General features: G+C 41.8%; 1 protein-coding gene across 1 annotated transcript in view; it reads right to left on the reverse strand.

Moving 5' to 3' along the window:
- Nucleotides 1–20,502, reverse strand: part of SLC1A1 (solute carrier family 1 member 1) — a 71,971-nt gene that overhangs the window by 10,436 nt on the left and 41,033 nt on the right. The window contains exons 3-10 of the mRNA XM_080670112.1: nucleotides 12,751–12,843; nucleotides 11,623–11,737; nucleotides 10,347–10,389; nucleotides 8,746–8,844; nucleotides 5,391–5,575; nucleotides 4,052–4,159; nucleotides 2,043–2,165; nucleotides 1,265–1,459 (exon numbers count right to left, since the gene is read on the reverse strand). Of these exons, the coding sequence (XP_080526238.1) occupies nucleotides 1,265–1,459; nucleotides 2,043–2,165; nucleotides 4,052–4,159; nucleotides 5,391–5,575; nucleotides 8,746–8,844; nucleotides 10,347–10,389; nucleotides 11,623–11,737; nucleotides 12,751–12,843 (961 nt within the window). The remainder of the gene's footprint in view (nucleotides 1–1,264; nucleotides 1,460–2,042; nucleotides 2,166–4,051; nucleotides 4,160–5,390; nucleotides 5,576–8,745; nucleotides 8,845–10,346; nucleotides 10,390–11,622; nucleotides 11,738–12,750; nucleotides 12,844–20,502) is intronic.

Raw genomic sequence — 20,502 nt, forward strand, 5'->3', positions numbered from 1 at the left:
ATGCTCACTACGTTGCATCGTTCTAAGCATTTTATATGCATCGTCTGACTTAATGATCACTACTTACACAAAATGTAGATACTATTATTATCCTCATTTTATGGGTGAGAAACAGAAGCTTAGAGAATGCAATCAGCTTGGCCAAGGTTACAGCTAATCATGGTAAAGCTCAGATTCAAACCCAGATAATTAACTCCCTATCAAGCTGAGGACCCTGGCTTCTGTATCTACATTTCTCTCACTGCATATTTCTACCTGGGTGTCTTAAAGGCATTTCAAATTCAATGTCTAAAAGTATAAACTCTATCTCCCTACCTAGACTTGCTTCTCCTATACTAGTTCCTGTTCTGGTAAGAACCATCCACCACCAATCCAGAAACACCCACCAATCCTGGGGGTCATCCTATCTGTCCCCTGTCCCTCACTCCAAATCTAACTAATGCCTCTTTCACTAGCTCTTCTCCATCCCTCATGTCAGTGCCCTGATGTGGGCCTTTTCATACTGTACTTGAACTTCTGTAATAGTCTCCTAACTGGTCTTCCAGCTATGGTTCCTGCTCCCATCCAGTTGCCTTTTTAAAATGAAAATCTGTCCATGGTATGAAAAATTGTCGAAGACCTTTCCATAAGCTCCCCATACAAAGCTTTCATGACATGATCCTTGACTTCTCATTTCCTTTTGTTCTCCACATCGCACTCATACAAAATAATCTGTACTTGCTATTCCTTTTATCTAAAATGCTCTTAGTTTCCTTCTTTTCCTATGAAATTCTTATTCCTTTTCTAAGACTTAGCTAAAGTTTCTCCAGGAAGCCTTTCCTCACCTTCCCAGGTAGAGCCAACCCTTCCTTCCCTGGTGTCTTCAATGCCTCCCATTCAAACATCTACTATAGCTCTTATCACACCACTCAGCATTTATTTAGATATGTGTATCCCTTATCTACCTACTGGGAACCCCTTGAAAGCAGAGACTGGCCCTTGTTCAATCTTGAATCCTTGGTACCTACTCTGTGCCTGGGACCCAGTGCGGCACTGAACTGAGAACAGAATGATGTTTTTGGCTTATCCAGACCTTGAAGCAGAAATCTTGTGTAGCACGATCCCACTGCTTGTAACAGAGTTGTGCTTAGTCTTGGGAACAGACTTTGTAGACGAAGAAAACCAAGCCACCACTGGACCACTCTTGATCTCCCTTCACAGACAACTCTTACTAGAGGCAATTTCAGTAACAGAGATGAGAATGAATGTGACATCATGCCCCCACCTGATAGTGATGATCTGCCCAATGCTCAAGTCCATGTCATTCAACTGTGCAATGAACACAGCTGCTACTGCTTCGTAGAGGGCAGTCCCGTCCATGTTGATTGTAGCACCAACGGGTAACACAAATCTAGTGATCCTTTTGTCCACCTGGTTCTTTTCTTCAGCACAGCGGAAAGTGACAGGCAGGGTTGCTGAACTGTGTGATAAAAAGACAAAGGACTTACGGTTTAGAAGTGCTGGTCCTCAGTCCCTGCCTGAAGAAGAGACACCTCCATTCCAAAAACTAACCAGGAGTCCATAGCATGCTGGCACCTTTGACAGGTTCAGGAATCAGAAGGTGCTATGGTTGCCACTGCTCCAAGTTACAACATAATCCCTTCCTGGGCTGCAGGCTGTGCCAAGAGGGCCGGAAATATCCCACAGGGTGAAGAGCTACATTCAAGGACATGGGTAGAGACTATGGAGATCATTTCTTCCTTTATTTTTTAAATTGATCTCAGAGAGAGAGGGAGAGAAACTAATTGGTGGCTTCCCGCATGTGCGCCAACTGGTGATCGAACCCACCACCTAGTTATGTGCCCTGACTGAGAATCGAACCACCACCATTTGATGAATGGACTGATACTCAAACCAACTGAGCCACACTGGCTGGGGCAATCATTTCTTGAATTAAAGCAGCTACAAAAACTATAAGCTGCAGATACTGCTTCATCAAGTGAGGCGAGGGTTGATAACAGCTTGGTTCAGAGACTTCCTCTAGACACCCCTCTTCTATTTACCTGGAAGAGATCATGAGAGCTGTCAGGAGAGCCTGGGCCATCCCCATGGCAAACCGGAAAGGGTTCTTTCTTACCACAATGAAATATATCAGTGGGAGAATTACAATGGAGTGGATTGCAAGCCTGTAAATGAGAAAGAAACAGGTTCATGGATGATACCACCTCTTCATATTAATCCTTTTTTCAAACAGCTTTTTTATTCATAATGTCATTCAACTTGCATATTGACCTAATGAGAAAATGAGAAGTAGGGCAGGAATATGTCTCCAGTCCACATATGAGGATGAGGAGATTCATTCAGCAAATGAAGTATCTTACCAAAGTTACTGGCAAAGCCAGTAGCTGAATGCACATTCCAGGGCTCACAGAACAATTACATCATGCTTCCAAGTCCTGATCGTACTGTTCCAGCTAAATGTGCTAAAATGCTTTCACTTCTTCCTGCTGCTGAATTCTCACTCCTCCTCTAAGACTCAGTAAGACTTCCCTCTCCTTCAGGAAGCCTTCCCTCAACTTCCCAGCTCCTGCTGACCTCTCCCTCCTTGGTGACGCTGTGGCCCCCTCACAAACTTCTATTATAGCCCTTCACAGTCTCAGCCACTCTGCTCCCTGGGCCTCACCACTGTTTTGTTGGATGGTGCCCACTGTCTAAGAGGGAAGTGAGGACTGCGGTGAGGAGGAGGAAGCCCTTGCTCTTCCATTTTCATACGTTGGACCAACTCTCTTTGTTATTCCTGTCTTCCAAAACTATTCCTTGTTCCACATGGAAATATATGGGTTACACAAAACAGGGGGCTTCAGAAAGGATACTGGTTCAGCAGATGCCATATATGTGGCAGCTTAGTTTAAAGATATGTGAAGCTGAAATAGTAAGAAGTAGTCATTGAAAGTACAGCTTCCGGGGGTGTGGAAAGAGGGTCTCCTGGATAGAGAGCTTGTGGCTAAGAACTCTGAGGAATTGACTTCGTTTACTCTTAGGAACCTAGCTAGGATAAGAGAACAGAAACCAGCAGAACCCCGTTATGAAGTGGCTCAGCATAATAAGCCGCAGCCCCATCACTGCCTGGACACAGCCTCTGGCCTCGAGTAAGGTAGATGATCCTGCCTCCCTTTGCACCAGGCCCTGGGATTTGACTGACCCTCACACTGTAGGAATCCAGGCTGCTTCTCTATTGGCCATCAGGGCTATGCTCTTGGTAAACACAGATTAAGTACCAAATGCTATGCAGTGGAAACTCCCCAATACAATCGAGTTCCAATAGGCAAGCTGATTGTTCAAGTGGGTGTTTGGGGGCGTTGACCAGTGAAAGTCAAATTGATGATGTTTACTCATTCCAATGGTCCATATTTCAAGGCACATGTGATGTATCCTACCCCCGGCTAGATATCTGGGAGCACCTCTTATCATTGATTTCCCTCAAGGAACCAATAACTGGACTGTAATAAGTTTGCAAATGACCTGTCTCCTGCTGCCTTCCTGCTTTACACAATTCCTTCTAGCATGAAGATTTCCCCCGCACCCTGTCTGGCCCTGTGAGGATGCAGGGGGTGACAGTGGTCACCAGCCCTACCAACAGGGTCCTGGAACCGACCAGCCATCCTGCTCCTACTTGCTCGAGTCTGATTTTATTTAGGCCTGCCTAATTTCTTTCAGGCCCAGGGTACATGGGATTATTCTTACTTGCTTGGTTAGTTTATATCCTTGAGGAAGTGAAGGCCAGAAGATTGGCTACCAGTGGGTTTTAAAAAAATTATTTGAATACAACTAATAAAGGCAGTGACAAAGCCTGGTCCAGGTTGTTCTGCCAAGATCTGGCACTGAGCACAGTGCAAACCACCTCCAGTACAGCTGTTAAAGGGCAGTCCCCCCCCCCGCTCCCACACACACCCGGCTCTCTTATCGCTGAACCCCATTTTCCCCTGCACGTGGGAGAGAAGCCAATGTTAACCCTCTGAAACCCAGACTCTCATGATCTCAAGTGAGGTTTCTTCTCTTGGGTCTGACATACCCAGTCAGGACGGTGACCATGTAAAGGCCCAGCTTGCGGAATATGTCCCAGTCTTCAACTTCTATGATCTTTCCAGCAATCAGGAATAAAATACCGATCGGCATGTAACTAGGAAGTAAGCACAACAAAGTCAGCAGGTGTTTTCTCAGGGTGGGATTGTTGGGGAAGAAACAAGCCATGGCCTGCACCTTGGCTTTGCACCCTCCCTCAGCTGGGAGGACCACTGGGTGCACAATGAAGCGAAGGTCTCAGTTTCATCTCAGTTCCAGGCTCTGGGGGACCACACTGGCTCCAGGTTTCAACACCTGTGTGTACCTTAAATTCTACCCACCTAAGCTACTGTAATGGGACACACGTGGCAAGAAGATATGGTTATTGTATACCTGAAACCTATATAATTTTATTAACCAATGCCACCCCAATACATTCAATAAAATAAATACATAAAAAGGTGTGATTAAACTACTGCATATCCCACTCCTTGTTCCCAGTACATATAGATTCTACCGATTGTTACCTCTAAGATCTCATTTTAGTTTGATCCTCCAAATATGGTCACTAGGCTCTTTCTAGCATGGTCACCTTTTTCCCAGGTTGTAGTATCAGCAAAGAGCAATAGAGCTAGTAGTGGAAGTGGTCATAATAGCTGTTTGTGGAGCTCTCTTTACAGGTCTTGTGTTGGCTTAAGTATTTTACATGCATCAGTTCAATTAGTGTGCTTCTCCCAATCCTAGTGGGAGATTTTATTACCCTTTTTTATAAATAATGAAGCTGAGGTGCAGTGGGATTAAGTGACTGAAATAACTGAACCCTTTACATCACTGTCAATGTCTATAATTTGGAGTAAATAATGTTAAACCAACTCAATATGAGATAAGTGGGACAGAGGTCTCTGAGGAAAGGTGGACTTTTCGGCATCTCCAAGACAGGGCAGGTACTCAGGCAGCTTTCGTTTGGATGGGTTAGTGCTCATGCTGTACCTGTTGTAAGTATCTGGAATATCACTTCTGCGTGGGGCCTACTAAGGAAAGCACTTTGTGTTTTGATGTGCAGGGAACCCCTTCAAATCATGCCTTTAGGAGCTACATCTTACATGAATGCTAGTTGGGTACAAGATGATCAAGGGCTTTGGCAGTAAACACAATGGCTGATATCTAGACTCTCGTTAGTGAACAAAAAGTAACATGTGTCATGATTCAATACTCTTGTTAGTGTCTTGATATTCAGGGTTCCCCTTTCTAAGGTGAGTCAGTTGAGAAACATAAGACTCTTGGTTCTAATTCTGAGGGGACAGTTCTAATTCAGGGGAACAAGATGGCATTAATGAGCATTTGCTCACCACATAATGATCTGAATGATTTTCATGGTTGCATCGGTCAGAGCATTGAAGAAATCCACCAGAATCTGTCCCTTTTCTCCCATTTTTCCAATGACAAGTCCAAAGACAAGGCAAAAGACAATCAAGCCGAGGACATTGATGCCATCTGAATACATGCCTACGACTTTGTATTCCTTTGTTTCATTCTGTGAATCGAAACCAAGAAAATATATTGATGCGTGATTATAATCTTGTTAGACTGCATAGGCATTGAAATAAGAAGATACAATAGCCAAACATAATAAACTAGTGATCTACCAGTGAGAGTCAGCAATACTTTGGGAAATATAACTAAAAATACAAAAAACAAAACCCACCTATGCATGTATCACTTTTTTATTGCCCCCACGTTTAGCCATTGAAGTTTAAAGTGTTTTTTCTCCTCTTTCTCTCAACAAATCCATATTTGAATATTTCTTTTGAAGATTTCTTACTATGGGATGTTTTACATATTTTTAAAAATTTAAAACATTTTTTTATTGTTTAAAGTATTACATATGTCTCCTTTCCCCCCACTGTGTTTTACATTTTTAGTAAGAACTTCAGAATCAAGGCACTTTTCAGGGTTATTTTAACTACTCACTATATTTGGAGGCTATATAAAAATAATAGAAATTAGTAATGCAGGAAACAGAAAATATTGACCAGTGTTGACATTTTTAGGACATTTACTGGTTTATCCTGATAATAAAGCATGAGAACATTCTTGTCCTGGCTGGTGTGGCTCAGCTCATTAAGCATCGTCGCACCAAAAGGTCACTGGTTCGATTCCTGCTCAGAGCACATGCCTGGGTTATGGGCTCGATCCCCAGTAGGGGCATGCAGGAGGCAGCCAATAGATATTTCTCTCACATAGATGTTTTTCTCTCCCTCTCCCTTCCTCTCTAACATAAATAAAAACATATTTTAAAAAAGAACATTCTTTACTGCCTCTAATTTTGAATGACCAACAGGATTTTGAAAACATAAAAGTTTACCAGCCCGACCAGCATGGCTCAGTGGTTGAGCATCGACCTATGAACCAGGTGGTCATGGTTTGATTCCCAGTCAGGGCACATGCCTGGGTTGTGGGCTCTATCTCTAGTGGGGGGGTATATAGGAGGCAGCTGATCAATGATTCTCTCTCATTGATGTTTCTCTCCCTTTCTCTCCTTCTCTTAAATCAATAAAAATATGTATTTTTTAAAAAAAGTTAACCAGGTTCCTACTACTAACCATTTGTTTGCTTTATCCTGTGTAAAAACAGCATGAGATTTACTGAGATATTTCATAAGGACATAACATAAATGGACAAGCCCCTGGGGCACCAGTTATTTCTTAATTATGATGTGATTTAATCAAACAAATATTTACCGAGCAGCTGGAGTGTGCCAACTGCAGTGGCTACAGCATAAGGTCATCAGTAAAAGGGGAAAGATTTATTCGTTCTGAAGAGAAACACTAGAGCATAAGGTCTTACAGTGCAGCTGGAAAGACAAAACTAACCATGAGAGACACGAGCCAATGACAGTGAGATGGTGTGTAATTAACTGCACAGCCACGCTATGAGTTATAGGCATCCTATGGAACCTGGGGCCATGGATGAGGGCTGTGAGGTTCCATTAAGAAATGATTTGGTAAGCAAAGGCAAAAGTCATCCTGCACCGGACCTCTATATCCTGCTTGGAGAATTCCTACCCATGTCTTACGGCTCCTAACGAATTTAAACCTTCCTATTGGATGCCCCAGAGTACTCTGTTCTTCCCTATTGTAATACTCATCACTCTTCATATGAGGGCAGATGCCACATCTGTCTTTTCACTATTGCAATCCAATGTTCAGCAGGGCCTGGCTCAGGGATGGTGATCAGAAAATCCTTGTGGAACCACATCAAAGGCAGGAATAATGAGTAATAAAGGAAGCTGATTGGGATAGAACAGAGGGAAGTTAGCCTGGAAACTAGGGAGGAGCCAGGGGCGCTGGGCCGGTCAGAGGGGTAAACTGGAGAGTGAAGGCTTTCTGTAGGTGGAAGCAGGGAGCCAATGGCGGCCTAGTTAATCTGAATTCTTAAGTCTACTGAACATTTACCTTTTTTTTAAATTTTTTCTTCCTGTGTAAAGGCAGAGAACATTCAGGGAAAAATCTACTAGAGGACTAAAAAATGTATTACTTCAGGCCCATACATTCTAAGCCTTCAACAGGGAAATCCCCAAAGTTCTCACAGCCCATCCATTTTATCCATGAGTTTATGGCAAACTCTAGGTGGCAAAACCTAACCTAAACTGAAACGAGGCCACGTATCGTCTATTTCTTTTAACTTGGCAGAATATTCACAAATTTGGCGCAAGAATATTGATGTGCTTGATTCTAGAGTGTTGTTGCCAATCCCACTTCAGGGAAATGTTTAACGTGTGCACTCACCACCTGGCCCATCTAACGTGGAAAACTATGGATCTGCATCACATCTGGGCAGAGAGTTTCAAATAAGAAATTGTGGGCCTGCAATCTGCGTTTACATAGTCGTGCAAACCTAAAGCAGTTCCCAGATATGCGCACCTCAACTCTAAGGAGTGGCAGAGATACAGAGGCAACAGGGCTCTTTCTTTCCTCCGTGTGGTTCACTGGCTGCTCATTATTGTTGGTAGTTAGGTTCTACGAAGTGGTCACCAATACTGAATTAGCGAATACTAATTCATTGTTTCTAGGGAAAATGTCTGAGTAAGTTCTTGGGAATCAATGTTCACAACATTTTCATCAAGTAATCCACACATGACCTACTTTATGCTAAATTTCTGTTCAGAGACGACCTTATTTCATATATACTGTTGATTCATTAACATTGAATTCACAACCCACACACTAGAACTCATGCCTGAATGAAGTGTATCTAACCTACTGTATTCTCTGGAAGGCACGTTGCAGCCCTCTTGCATTTAGGAACCATAGACAGCACTTCAGCACTGTGGTTGGGGGATATTTTAAACAGTGAAATTACCACGAAAAGTACAAAACTGTGAAAATGTGGCCTAAGACAGTGTTAATAGTATAGAGCTGAAACAAGAATGCAGAGCATAGCTGTGTTCAGCCTCAGCTGGGAACACATGTGCATTGGGCGACTTAAATTTTTCACTGCTCCGTGCACATCTGCAAATGACATGAAAGCACCTGAGTGTTGGTTCTGAGGTTGCAAATACATTTTAGCAAGTAGGTGAATTCACAAAGTGTGGAATGCACAATTAATGAGGATGGACTATACTTCCATTTCCTGCTCACTCACAACTCAGGCCCTGACTACTGGGGAAGGGGTGTGGGCAACAAGGAAGGAAGCAGTCAGTACCTTGGCAACAGCAGTTGTCATGACGGCTGTGACAGATGCTCCCGTCATATTCATCCCTGGCTCACTGGGAGGACTCACTTCTTTCCGCGTGGTTTTATACTGCACGTTAGAAGAAGAAAACACAAGAAACAAATGAAGAAAGTTTTTAAGCACCTGAGGCTAAATCACAGGAATACAGTTACTTTGGGCAAACCAGTACCACTGAAAGGTTCTACCTCTGACGCTTCTGTTGGCTCCAGGTGTTGACAGAACCTCCTATGAGGCTTTGGAACCAAAAGTGGAATTGAGAAATCCAAACCCCTCATGCCCCCAGCCACCATTCAATGATGTCAAAATGTTCTCTCACTTTCAAAAGAAAGGACAAATTAATGGAGCAACAACGTGAACGGAAGTATTGGTGTTATTTGTAGGTGCTTTAATAGACAGACTCTACAGGAATCCTGTGCATCATTTTTCATTCTATTTATTATTTTTCACCTGGGAGAAAACTCACCATTTTGATAAATGTAGTCACTATGACTTTAATAAACATCAACAACTATATGGTTGTTCCAAAATCAACAGTCTTTTTAGGGCTACTCCATGAGATTTCTGTTGACTCCCCCTCCTTCAGCCCCATCTGGTTCTGTGGAGCTTCAGCAGAGAGGTTGAAGAAAGAGCTAGTATACCCTCACACCAGGCATAAAAGTCACGCCTACAGGCTCTGCCAACACCGAGAACCTCACAAATGACCACTGTGGCAGAAGCGCAAAGGCACCCCTGAAATAGAGGTGGTTCTGTGCTGCTTGGAGATCGGCAGTGGGCAGTTTAATTGCGGTGCCTGTTGGTATACACAGGGGTCTCTGTTCATATAATTTATGTAAATCAATTCAGCAGTTTGCGATAGACTCAGCTGTCTAAGTGCATAGACAAACAAGAGAAAAAGATGTGAGGAAAATGGAGTAGAGAGATTTTTAAACTTTCCTAGAGAAAAAAAAAATCATGGTGTTGTTATATTGCTCCTTAGAGTGTCAGCAATGGGGACAGAATGATTAAGGAAAAGACCAAACACCAGGAACACCAGCCACCTTGTGGGTCCGATACTGATCTGCCCACAGAGTGAAAGAGGAGATGGAGGCTACTTTTCCCACTGCATGGCATCTCCTGACAGTCTAAGTCTATTCACAAATATAGTGCAATGTGGCTCTACAAAAATAGGTATGAAAAGCCATGTTCTAAAACATTCATTGGCAGGGTAGAGGGGGTCAATGACGGAAAAAGGGGATACCTATAATACTTTTAACAATAAAGAGAAATTTAAAAAAAAGTATTCATTGCTTGACATTTTTTCTGACTTGCTCCATTTGAGCCCTTTTTTTGGGGGGGGGGGGGTTGGAGGGGGACATAAAGGAAAAGGGAGCAGAATAAGCTACAATAGGCACTCACTTCACTGTGAATGAAAAGACCAGGGATACAGTACAGAGGAGGCACCTGAAATTCCTCCATTCCCAGGTACATCTCCTGCCATTTTTGATGGGCTAATTCCATTTGTTGGGTTATGGCAGGAAAAATGCAATTGATAGTGGGAAGAGGGGAGCAATGTGGGCAAAAGTCAATATTACCTGCTGAAAACAGGCTTGGACAAGGTTCTCAGGGAACATATTCCTGTTGGAGACATGAAAAGCAGTATTATGTTAAGGCAAAAGTGTTTTGTTTTGTTCGTCATACCCAGTACATGGATGGAAATGAGTGTGACATAGAATCAGTCCTCTAGTTTCTCTTCTGGCTTCTCTGCATAATACTTCCTTGTAGTAAGATTTATTCTTCCCTGCTAAGCTTCAACCAAGAATAGAAAGCTCTCCTAACCAACTGTTCCTTAACTGACTGAGGAGCCGATACACATATTGTCCTGGGGAAATACCACACTGGCAGGTGGGCACTGGCAGTTAAGAGACGACTTTAATACTCTGCACATTTCTGTTTTCATCCATGAGAATACATGCTTACCAAGAGTCCACTGCATTTCTTCCCAAATTCTTGATGCCAACTGCAAACATCATTGTCGTTACTGAATTAAAAATTATGTAAATCAAGGAAATACGAGTGTGAGAAGGAAGGTATGATTTCTATAAAAACTAAGCCGACTGCCTGGAAACTCAATCAAGCCAAGTGACTAAAACTTCTGCGGTTAAATTAGGCGTGGGAAGGCAACTAGAATAAAAAGGAAAACTGGAAGGATTCGGCACTCTGCTTTCTTTGCAAGTCTAAGGGTTTTTGTTGCTCCGCTTCACAGAAACTGAATCTGGAAATTCTAGACGACGCATTTCTGTTGCATCCTGCAGCATATACAACAGAAATGGTAGGAAATCACAATCAACTGACACACTCGAAGAAAAGACCTTGACCCTACATAAAAAAATTGGCAAATAAATGCGTTTAAGTTTTAACTGTAAACAAAATATGTAATAAATATCTATCATTTTTTTTAAGATTCTCTTCCTTAATTGCTATTTATTAACTAGCCAATTTCCAGCCCTGACTGCTTCAAATTAAGAGGTTTTTTTTTTCTCCTGTACAATTAAAAAAATGTATTTCTTCAAATGTGCTTCAGAACTGACTACCCAGCATCTTTATGCAACAAGCATATTTTCTGCATCTCTGTCCATGCTAAGTCCTGACAGAGGAGCTCATTCCTTCCATGTCCTCTTGGAGCCATGACTCAGCAAGCAGTACTGGCTATGTAATTTGCAGGGTCCAGGGCAAAATGAAAAGGCACAATCATTTAAAAATTATTAAAAATTTCAAGATGGCAATAGCAGATCATTAAAGTAAGCGTGGGCCCTGTGTGACCACACAGGTTGAATGCCAATGAGGCCACCCTGCTGGCAAGACACTCACCTGATCAAGTCTAACATGGCATCCACAGTACTGACTTCAGGGCTGCTGCCTCGCCTGTCAATTTCATCCACTTTCTGGCTGACACCAGGCTTGATGGTCACCACCAGCACGATACCTGTGGCCAAGGAGAGCATCCACAGAGCATTGAGACCCTTCCAGGGCACCCAGCACCCCCAGTGCATCCTTCTTTGACCCACTGGACATGGTGGGACCCCGAGGTCCAGCCAAAATGCTGACTCTCAGCTGTGACTTCAGCAGCAGCCTTAATTACTTTTCCATTTAAATGAAGCAGAAGGAACTCTTCCCATGTCTTTTTTTTAAAATGAAAAGACTACCCCTTCTCTCCATCCATCCCTTCTCTCTAATAAATAAATAAATAAATAAATAAATAAATAAATAAATAAATAAAATTTAAAAATCAATGGAAAAAATACCCTTGGGTGAGTATTTAAAAACATAATTTAAAAAAAAAAGAATAAAAATTAAGGGGCTATATTCCAGAATTGCTTCTGGAAACTTCTGCTGACAAGAATGTTCTTTTTTCTTTATTTTAGCTTATGAAGTCAACCTAGGCAGGGCATCCTTAAAATGTCAAGCTAGGTCACAATGGATGGACCAAATTTTCTTCACAAAGGAATGCCAAAAGTATAAGAGCAGCTCTGTTCCCTTAGAACTTTCTCCTTCTTTCAAGTGGAATTTTATACTTGGCAAGACTCAGCCATTAGCTCTCAGTACTATGTGAAGTTTGAAATGGACTCAAATGCTATCTTTCCAGAAATCTTTTATAATTATAGTCAACTCCACTACTAGAGACTCATTGCTCTAAAGATTGGATAAGCTCTTGGCTCCACTTCCTTCTACCCAATGATCTTGGAGACGTATAGAGCTGTCACCCTCTTTCTGTTCTTACTGGAGACTTTACTGAAGAATACCATAGCTGAAATTCAGTCAGTATTACATTTTCTTCATATAAAAGGTGCATGTAGACTTCAAGCTAAAAAGCTGCATGGTGGTGTAACAATACTGCTTCCTAATTTTATAAAAAATGCACATTATAAAAAGTCCAACCACGTTTAAGTGAAAAGTCACAATTATATAGAGGAATAAGAATTCAGCAATAAATTTTACCTAAAATGACAGCAATGAGAGTGGTGCAGAAATAATATGCAACAGCACGCAGCCCAATTTTCCCAGATACGTTGGAATCCAATGCAGCGACACCTGAAAGGGGGGAGAAGTCACATTACTTTTAGAAAGACTGATTTACAGGACTAGTGGTGATTCAATTCTTAAGGTGTGAAATAAAGAGCTGAGAGCTGTCGCTGGACCTCTTGAGCATATTGCACACATTTGGACAAGATGTGAAGGGTGAATAAGCAAAATTCCAAACACAGAATTAAGAGATGGGAGCCTAGTGAGAGCTAAGTTCCCCTTCTTGGCAAGCCCTCACGGCCACTGCCCATAGTGAGCATCCTGTCTTGGGCTCCTCTTGGGGGGTGGTCATGAGACACAGTCAGAAGGAGTCCGTCCTCCTTCTGCATTTGCTTGCCGTGTGGGGTGGGGGAAAGGTGGGAGAGGGCATAAAGGGGATACATGATGATGGAAAAAATAAAAGAAAAAATTTAAATATATGAAAAAGGAGAACGTTATCAAGATTTGTATACTATGTCACTCAACATCCTTTTGGAATTCAGTATCAAGGAAGAGTTTATTTTAAAGAACTGAGATAATTCTTTCCTCACGTAATGAAAATCAAATAACCCCTTCTGCAGCTCAGAGTCAACTAAAAAGATAACTTTTACATATGTGTTCATGATAATTATCTGATTAAAAAGAGAAAAATATAAAGAAAATAAAAATTACTTCAGCTCATCAGCCATAGTCAATATTCTGGTGAATTATCTTCCAATATGTTTTCTTCAATTCTTTGTAAACATAGCTGAGATAATTTTATAGTTTTTAATCCTATCTCTTCTTAATACTGTATTATAAACATTTTTCCTTATTGTTATAAATTCACCCTGAGGAAGGCTACATAATTTGTCATGGGGCTGTACCATAATGCATTTAATCATCCACTCACTGCTAGATCTTTAGGTAGTCTCAGGGCCAAAGTCAGTAATAAATCACAGTAATTTCACTAACCATCCTGGCTAGCATATTTTCTTCTTCTTTTATTGATTTTCAAATTGCTTCTATGTTAATTTTATTGTGTGTGGCTTTGATTGTGACACACCTAAAAATTCCCATTTTATTTTATTGTTAAAATGTTTTTATTGATTTTCAGAGAGAGAGATGAAGGGAGAGGGAGAGACAGAAACATTGATGAGAGAAAGAAACATGGATGGGCTGCCTCTCACATACCCCGTTTTGGGGATCGAGCCCACAACCTGGGCATGTGCCCTGACCAGGAATTAAATTGGTGACCTCTCTCTGCAGGGGACAATGTTCAACCAACTGAGCCACACCTGCCAGGGCTAACAAAGATTCCATTTTATAGAGGCAGGATATAAATAAAAATTTCTGAAAGCCTAGGTGTTTTAAGAGATATATGGCCACATTGTTGGATGCAGTTTCAAATGAACTTTGACTGCCAATAAAAATATTGAATGTTGCCTGGACTTGCAAGGGTTGTCTAGAATGCCAAGGATGGCTGCAGAGGTGGAAGGCATACACCTCTCCTCACTAGAAGGCCTTGCTGTCCATCAAGGATGCTCATGTAAATGGAGTCAATGACGCAGCTCTCTAACCAGATCTCTCCTATGTGGGACACATGAGAAACAACCAAACCATCTTTCAGCAAGCTGTCACTTGGAGGCTTCAGACTACCCTGCCTGATTTCCAAACAGAGAATCACATTTTGATTACCAAAGAAAATGATTTCTTGAGCTTGCAACATGCGTGAGTTGTGTCGTACTGTTTTCAAAACCTGAAGTACAGGGCAGCAGAAAAATAAAGAGGTTGTCATGAAGCAACCCCAGAGAAAAGGCAGTAAATCTGTAGGCTATCAGTACACACAGGTAGCTTTTATATTCACTCCTCACACTATAAAAGGCTGTCTGTTTTTTTAAGTGACTGGAGGATTATGCTCCTCACATACAATTGAACGTATTTGATACAGGAAAAATCTATAAGGAAGCTATCACCTCTCACTCTAAACACATCATTCCTCTGACTGTTGATTGCTTCTTTGGAAGTTAACATTTTGAGGGAAGGGGCTCTGGCTTCTTTAACAGCCACCCCAGAATGTTGTTAAGGGCCTGTTCTCCAACATCTGGGACAAGGTTGTGCAATTACTATATACACTGAGTGGCCAGATTATTATGATCTCTGGACGCATAATAATCTGGCCACTCAGTGTGTGTGTGTGTGTGTGTGTGTGTGTGTGTGTGTGTGTGTGTGTGTGTATGTTAGAAGCCTGGTGCATGAATTTATGCATGGGTGGGATCCAGCCAGCCTGGCCGGGGGGGCGGGACATGGGCGGTTGGCCGACCTGCCTGCTGGTCAAACTCCTGGTTGAGGGGACAATTTGTATATTAGCCTTTTATTATATAGGATATACACTGAGTGGCCAGATTATTATGCATTCAGAGATCATAACAATCTGGCCACTCAGTGTATATACATATGGTGGGCACACTGCAACAGTCACATCCTAGAGAACAACCATGATCATCTTTTTCTCTTTCTTTGGGAAAAATGCAATTTGGTGTACTCAGAAGACTTTCTTTTCCTAAAGGCAAGATAATGAAAAATAACAATTCTGTAAGAAACAACAACAAAATTAAGAGACTTAAGGCCACAATTCTTAAAAAGAGAGCAAACAATAATGCAAACATATAAGTTTGTTAAGTATATTACATAACTACAAAATGTGCCTATTCCATTTTAGAGCTCTGCATATTACTCTGATACACAATTATGTATAACAATAAGCTAGGTTAAAAAGACAAACAAGAACATCATCAAATTAACAGAACTGAGTCACCTGTATAAGCACCTATATCCCTGACCTACGTGAAGATGTATTTTCAGATGTATTGGCCCTTGGTAGATGTCCAATTTAAGCAGCTCCCAGCCGCCAAGGTGCTGATAAGTGATAGGCTCACAGGGTGGTTGCAGAACTGTTCTTGGGTATGTGTTTCATATCTTCTCAGGATTTTCTTCCAGCGGTGAAACAAATTAAATCTATGTGGATAACTGTTTCCAGCATATGTTAATATGTCTTCATTTGTCTTAATGATGTGGCTGAGGGCTCGTACCTCTGCTTCAATTCCAGGACCCAGCTGCAAATAAAAGGCTTCGTACTAATGAGATTCTCAGTAGAAATCTCTTAAACAAATACATGCCCAAAGCAGGCAGCCAGCTTCTTCCTGCTGGAGTACAGCAACTATCTTGTAGTTATTTGCAGGAAGAGCTTTGTTTTCCATTCCTCAATTTACCTTAGTCCTACAATTCTCCTGGACATATCAGAAATGTATTCAAATCAACAACCGTACTTCTCTGCCTCTCTCTGGAGTTACCCTCTACCTCCCAGTCATCACTGACTGGGGCAGAGCTGCCCCCAAATCAAGGCTTATGGACAATTTATAATGTGATGATGAGAACAGGGGCAGTGACCACTGGAGAGGGAAGGAACATAGGCAAGGAAACAGCCTAATCTTTAAAAACCTCTATAATAGGAATATTACTGAAGTTAACTTGAATATAAAATGCCTGTCTGCATGGTCTAAACACCCCACCTGCCAAAAACAACAACGATGATGATGATCATTATACACAATGATGACGATAAGGATAACAACAGACACTGTGTACTGAGCAATAACTTAATGTTGAGTGCCTCATCTTTAATTCTCACTATAACTCTATGAGATTAGGCATTATTCCCCCCATTTTATAGAGGAGGAAGCTGTGGCTCAGAAAGGCTAAGTGACATGCCACTGTTTATAGCTGGTGAATGATGAAGCCAGGAGCCTGAACCCAAGTTTGACCCCAAAGGCCATATTCTTAACCACTATGTCATACTGACTCTACCAACATGCTACAAAGTTCTACTCGGGGTACTGGTTAATAATAGCGGATTTTGTAATCAAAGAAAACACAATAATTTCAAGAGAAACATCAGAAGTGCTTTATTCAAAATAATGTCCATCGCTAGCTACACATTTCCCCATCTTTCAGGTAATTTGTGGATGCTGTCCCAATAGAACTTTTCTTGTTTTGAGGCAAACCATTCAGAAACCCAATTTTCCACTTCTTCGTGTGTTTTGAAGTGCTGCTCAGAAAGTGCGTGTGTCATCAATCGGAACAAGTGGTAATCTGAAGGAGCAAGGTCTGGTGAATACAGCGGGTAGGTTAATACTTCCCAGGCAAGATCTTTTAACGTGTCTTTAACTGGTTTTGAAGTGTGTGATGGTGCGTCATCATGAAGCAAAATTACTTTGCCATGTCTTCTGGAACATTCTGGTCATTTCACGATCAAAGCATTGTTCAAATTGATTATTTGTTGTCGGTAGCGATCAGTATTAACGGTTTCACCTGGTTTTAGAAGCTCATAATACACCACACCTTCCTGATCCCACCAAACGCAGAGCATTGTCTTCTTTCCGAAGTGATCTGGCCTTGCAGTCGATGTTGATGGTTGACCTAGATCAACCCATGATTTTGTGCATTTGGGATTCTCAAAATAAATCCACTTTTCATCGCCAGTCACAATTCGATGCAAAAAATTCTTTCGTGCCGTTGAAGCAACATTTACTGATGACTTTTCGGTTTTCCATCTGTCTTTTGTTCAGTTGATGTGGCACCCATTTTCCTCCCTTTAAAATCTTTCCCATTGCTTGTAAATGATAGGAAATTGTTTGCTGAGCAACGTTTAATCTTTCTGCAAGTTGTTTTTGAGTTTGACATGCATCTTCATCCAATAATGCTTGTAATTGTTAGTCTTCAAACTTTTTGGTTGACCTGGATGTCTTTGTCTTTCACATCGAACTCATCACTTTTAAAGCATTTAAACTAGCGTTCACAAGTATCTAGAAATGGAGCATGTTCACCATAAGCTTCCCGAAGTATTCAGCAGCACTTTTCTTCAAAATAAAGGAATGAATTAAAACTTCCTGCAAATGCTCTTTTTTTGGCATGAAATTTGACATTTTTAAGTGTAAAAATATCTATGATGTTAACACCTTCAGAAAATTTGACATATGAAGTTTTGAAGCTTGTTGTCAACACAATGAAATAGCATACATATCAAATCACATATATATCAACATATGTGTAACTCCATCTATTGAAAAAAAAACTGCATTATTAACTGGTACACCTAGTAGACCAGGGCTGCCCAATAGAATTTCCTGTGATGATGGAAATGTTCTCTGTTTGTGCTGTCTACTGCAGTAGTCACAAGCCACACGTGGCTAGTAAGCACCTGAAATGTGGCTAGTGTGAGTGAGGAACTGAATTTTGATTTTAATTAACCTCAATTTAAACAACCACATGTGGGTAATGGGTACAATACTGGACAGCATAATCTCTAAACCTTCCCAGAGTGTCCAACGTTAAGTGGATGCTCAACAATGTTGAATGAACAAACTCAAGCTTGACTCCATTACAAGGACACCCTCTCCACCTTGCCAGCACAGGGGCAGGGGAGAGGATGAAGGTAAACCATCATCTCCAAGTATGCATTTCTATCACCACACTGGCCATATTGCTCCAAGGCCTGCGGCTGCTTCTTCACTGGTCCCCAGGGCAATACATAAATAAGGTGCTCTGTGAATTTTGTGTTCGATGCTTTCCATGTGAAGAACAGAGCTGCACTTTTTATGGGCGGTGTTCTTACAAAGTGAGCTCATTTCAAAGATCCACATGTGTGTCAGAGATTAGGAACTCGGCAGGTAGTCTCCTTAGAAACCATGTGTACAGGGCAGTTTGGCTCGGTTTCCAGGGTGACCATCCATGATAGACCTCCATTTGAGAACACATTTAGCATCTTAGTGCCTCTCTCCCATTTTTTTCATTATTGTGTACCCTACCCCACACCCCACCCACCTCCAGCCTTTTAGACAATTTTTTTCTTATGGCTAATCCCTGAAATTTTAATACCATAGACAAACTTTACATCCGTTTATGTACTAAATAAATACATGTATTTTTTTTTTTTTACATAAAAAGAGTAAGTTTCTATCCCTTAACTCCTACTCTAAACCAGCTTTTGTTGCCTTGGGGGCGATATTGATCCTGTTGAGAACGTGGAGTCTAGCTTGAGGGATATTATTGTGTGAATGGCACCTTAATCCAGAAGGCAGTGCCTCTTCATCAATTCCTCTGTCACAGTAGTTACCTTCCAAGTGTTCACTAGCTACAAGAAGCTTGTGTCTACTGCAGGGGACAGCACAAGCAGAGATCATATTGGGCAGTGCTGGTCTAGAATTTGTAGCAGGTGGATAGAGCCAGTATGACACAATGGTTAAGAATATGGCCCCCATCACTTACTGGGGAAGGTCAGTTCCAAACAAGTGAAACATCACCATGCTTCATCCTGGGGTTTTACTCTCAATAGTCAGGAACAGTTCTGAGGCTGGGCTGTGTCCTAGAAACAGGAATACAATCCAAGGCTGTCCTTGGCAGTTGGGGACACCTGCTAGCTCTTTATTTTAAGAAACCACACTTGCTTTTTCGCTTTGGGAGGAGGTTCTGATGAGCTGAGTTGCTGGCTCCTGGCCCAAACAGTAATAATCGATTAGAACTTTTTATAAAAACACTACAAAGGACACAGCTGCCATGAACTAAACAATAGCATGTTTTAAAAATAAACACCCGAGGGCAAAAGACTCCTCCGAGAGCTCCCTGATGCAGCTTACCACCCACTGGAGAACAAAGTTCTCATGACGGTCTCTCCACGTTGCCACTAAGAGTTCAGCACTAAGTATTATTGGAAGTTTTTCTGGCCTGGCAGCTGATAGTGCTTCATAACTTGGAATTGACACAACCAGGAAACTCACTGTTGCATCCTTGTATCCGGATGGCTCCTGTCTCTCTGTCACCTGCAGAGAGCCACCGGTATGGGGAGAAATAACATTGGCTTTGGCGGGACAGATTGGGCTCAAATCCCAGCCTTCTCCTACTAGACTCAGTTTCCCCAACGATCAAATGGAGGTTTTAAGTGCCTCTACATCTTAAAGGGTAATTGTGAGGAGCACATGGACAACCTCATCTCATCTTGTACAGCTATTGTGAGGATTAGAAATAGTATCTGTAACATGCCTACCACAGTGCCTAGAACTTAATTTGTACTAGTGAGTAGCTTCCATTATTCTTGAACGAAATGATCACTATCAAGTGTGTCACTGAGCAAATGGAAGGCATTTAACAAGTGTCAGCTCATTCATCCTCTCATTCTTTCTTTCATCATCCTTCTGGACTCCTTCATCACGTGGTCACTAAAGAGATCTCTAAAAAACATGAATCAGGCCATTTCATATGCATGTATAACCCTCTTAAACCAGAAAATCCTTAATCCGGCTAACAAGGCCCTGCATGAAGGGTGCCTGCCTGCCTCCCTGTCCCTGCTGGTGCCACCTTCCTGTCGCCTCCTCCAACCCTCTGGAGCCCAGGGAACTCCCCACCACTTCAAGGCTTTTGCAAAGGCTCTGCCCTCTGTTGGACTACTCCCCGCCCCTTCTCCCCTCTTTGTTTGGCTACTTTCAAGTCCTTTCCTTAGAGTCCTTCCCTGAGTCTCAGGATGAACCAGGCTCCTCTGTTTTCCTCACGTGCATCTTGCTCATGTCATGTTTCACATAGTTTATCAACAGGTTCATTTAGTTTCTGTCTTTCTCACTAGACTAGAAGCTCCTTGATGGCAGGAGGCTAGCTGCC

This window comes from Plecotus auritus, assembly GCF_963455305.1.
Source record: "Plecotus auritus genome assembly, chromosome: 5".
In the NCBI taxonomy this organism is placed as follows: domain Eukaryota; kingdom Metazoa; phylum Chordata; class Mammalia; order Chiroptera; family Vespertilionidae; genus Plecotus; species Plecotus auritus.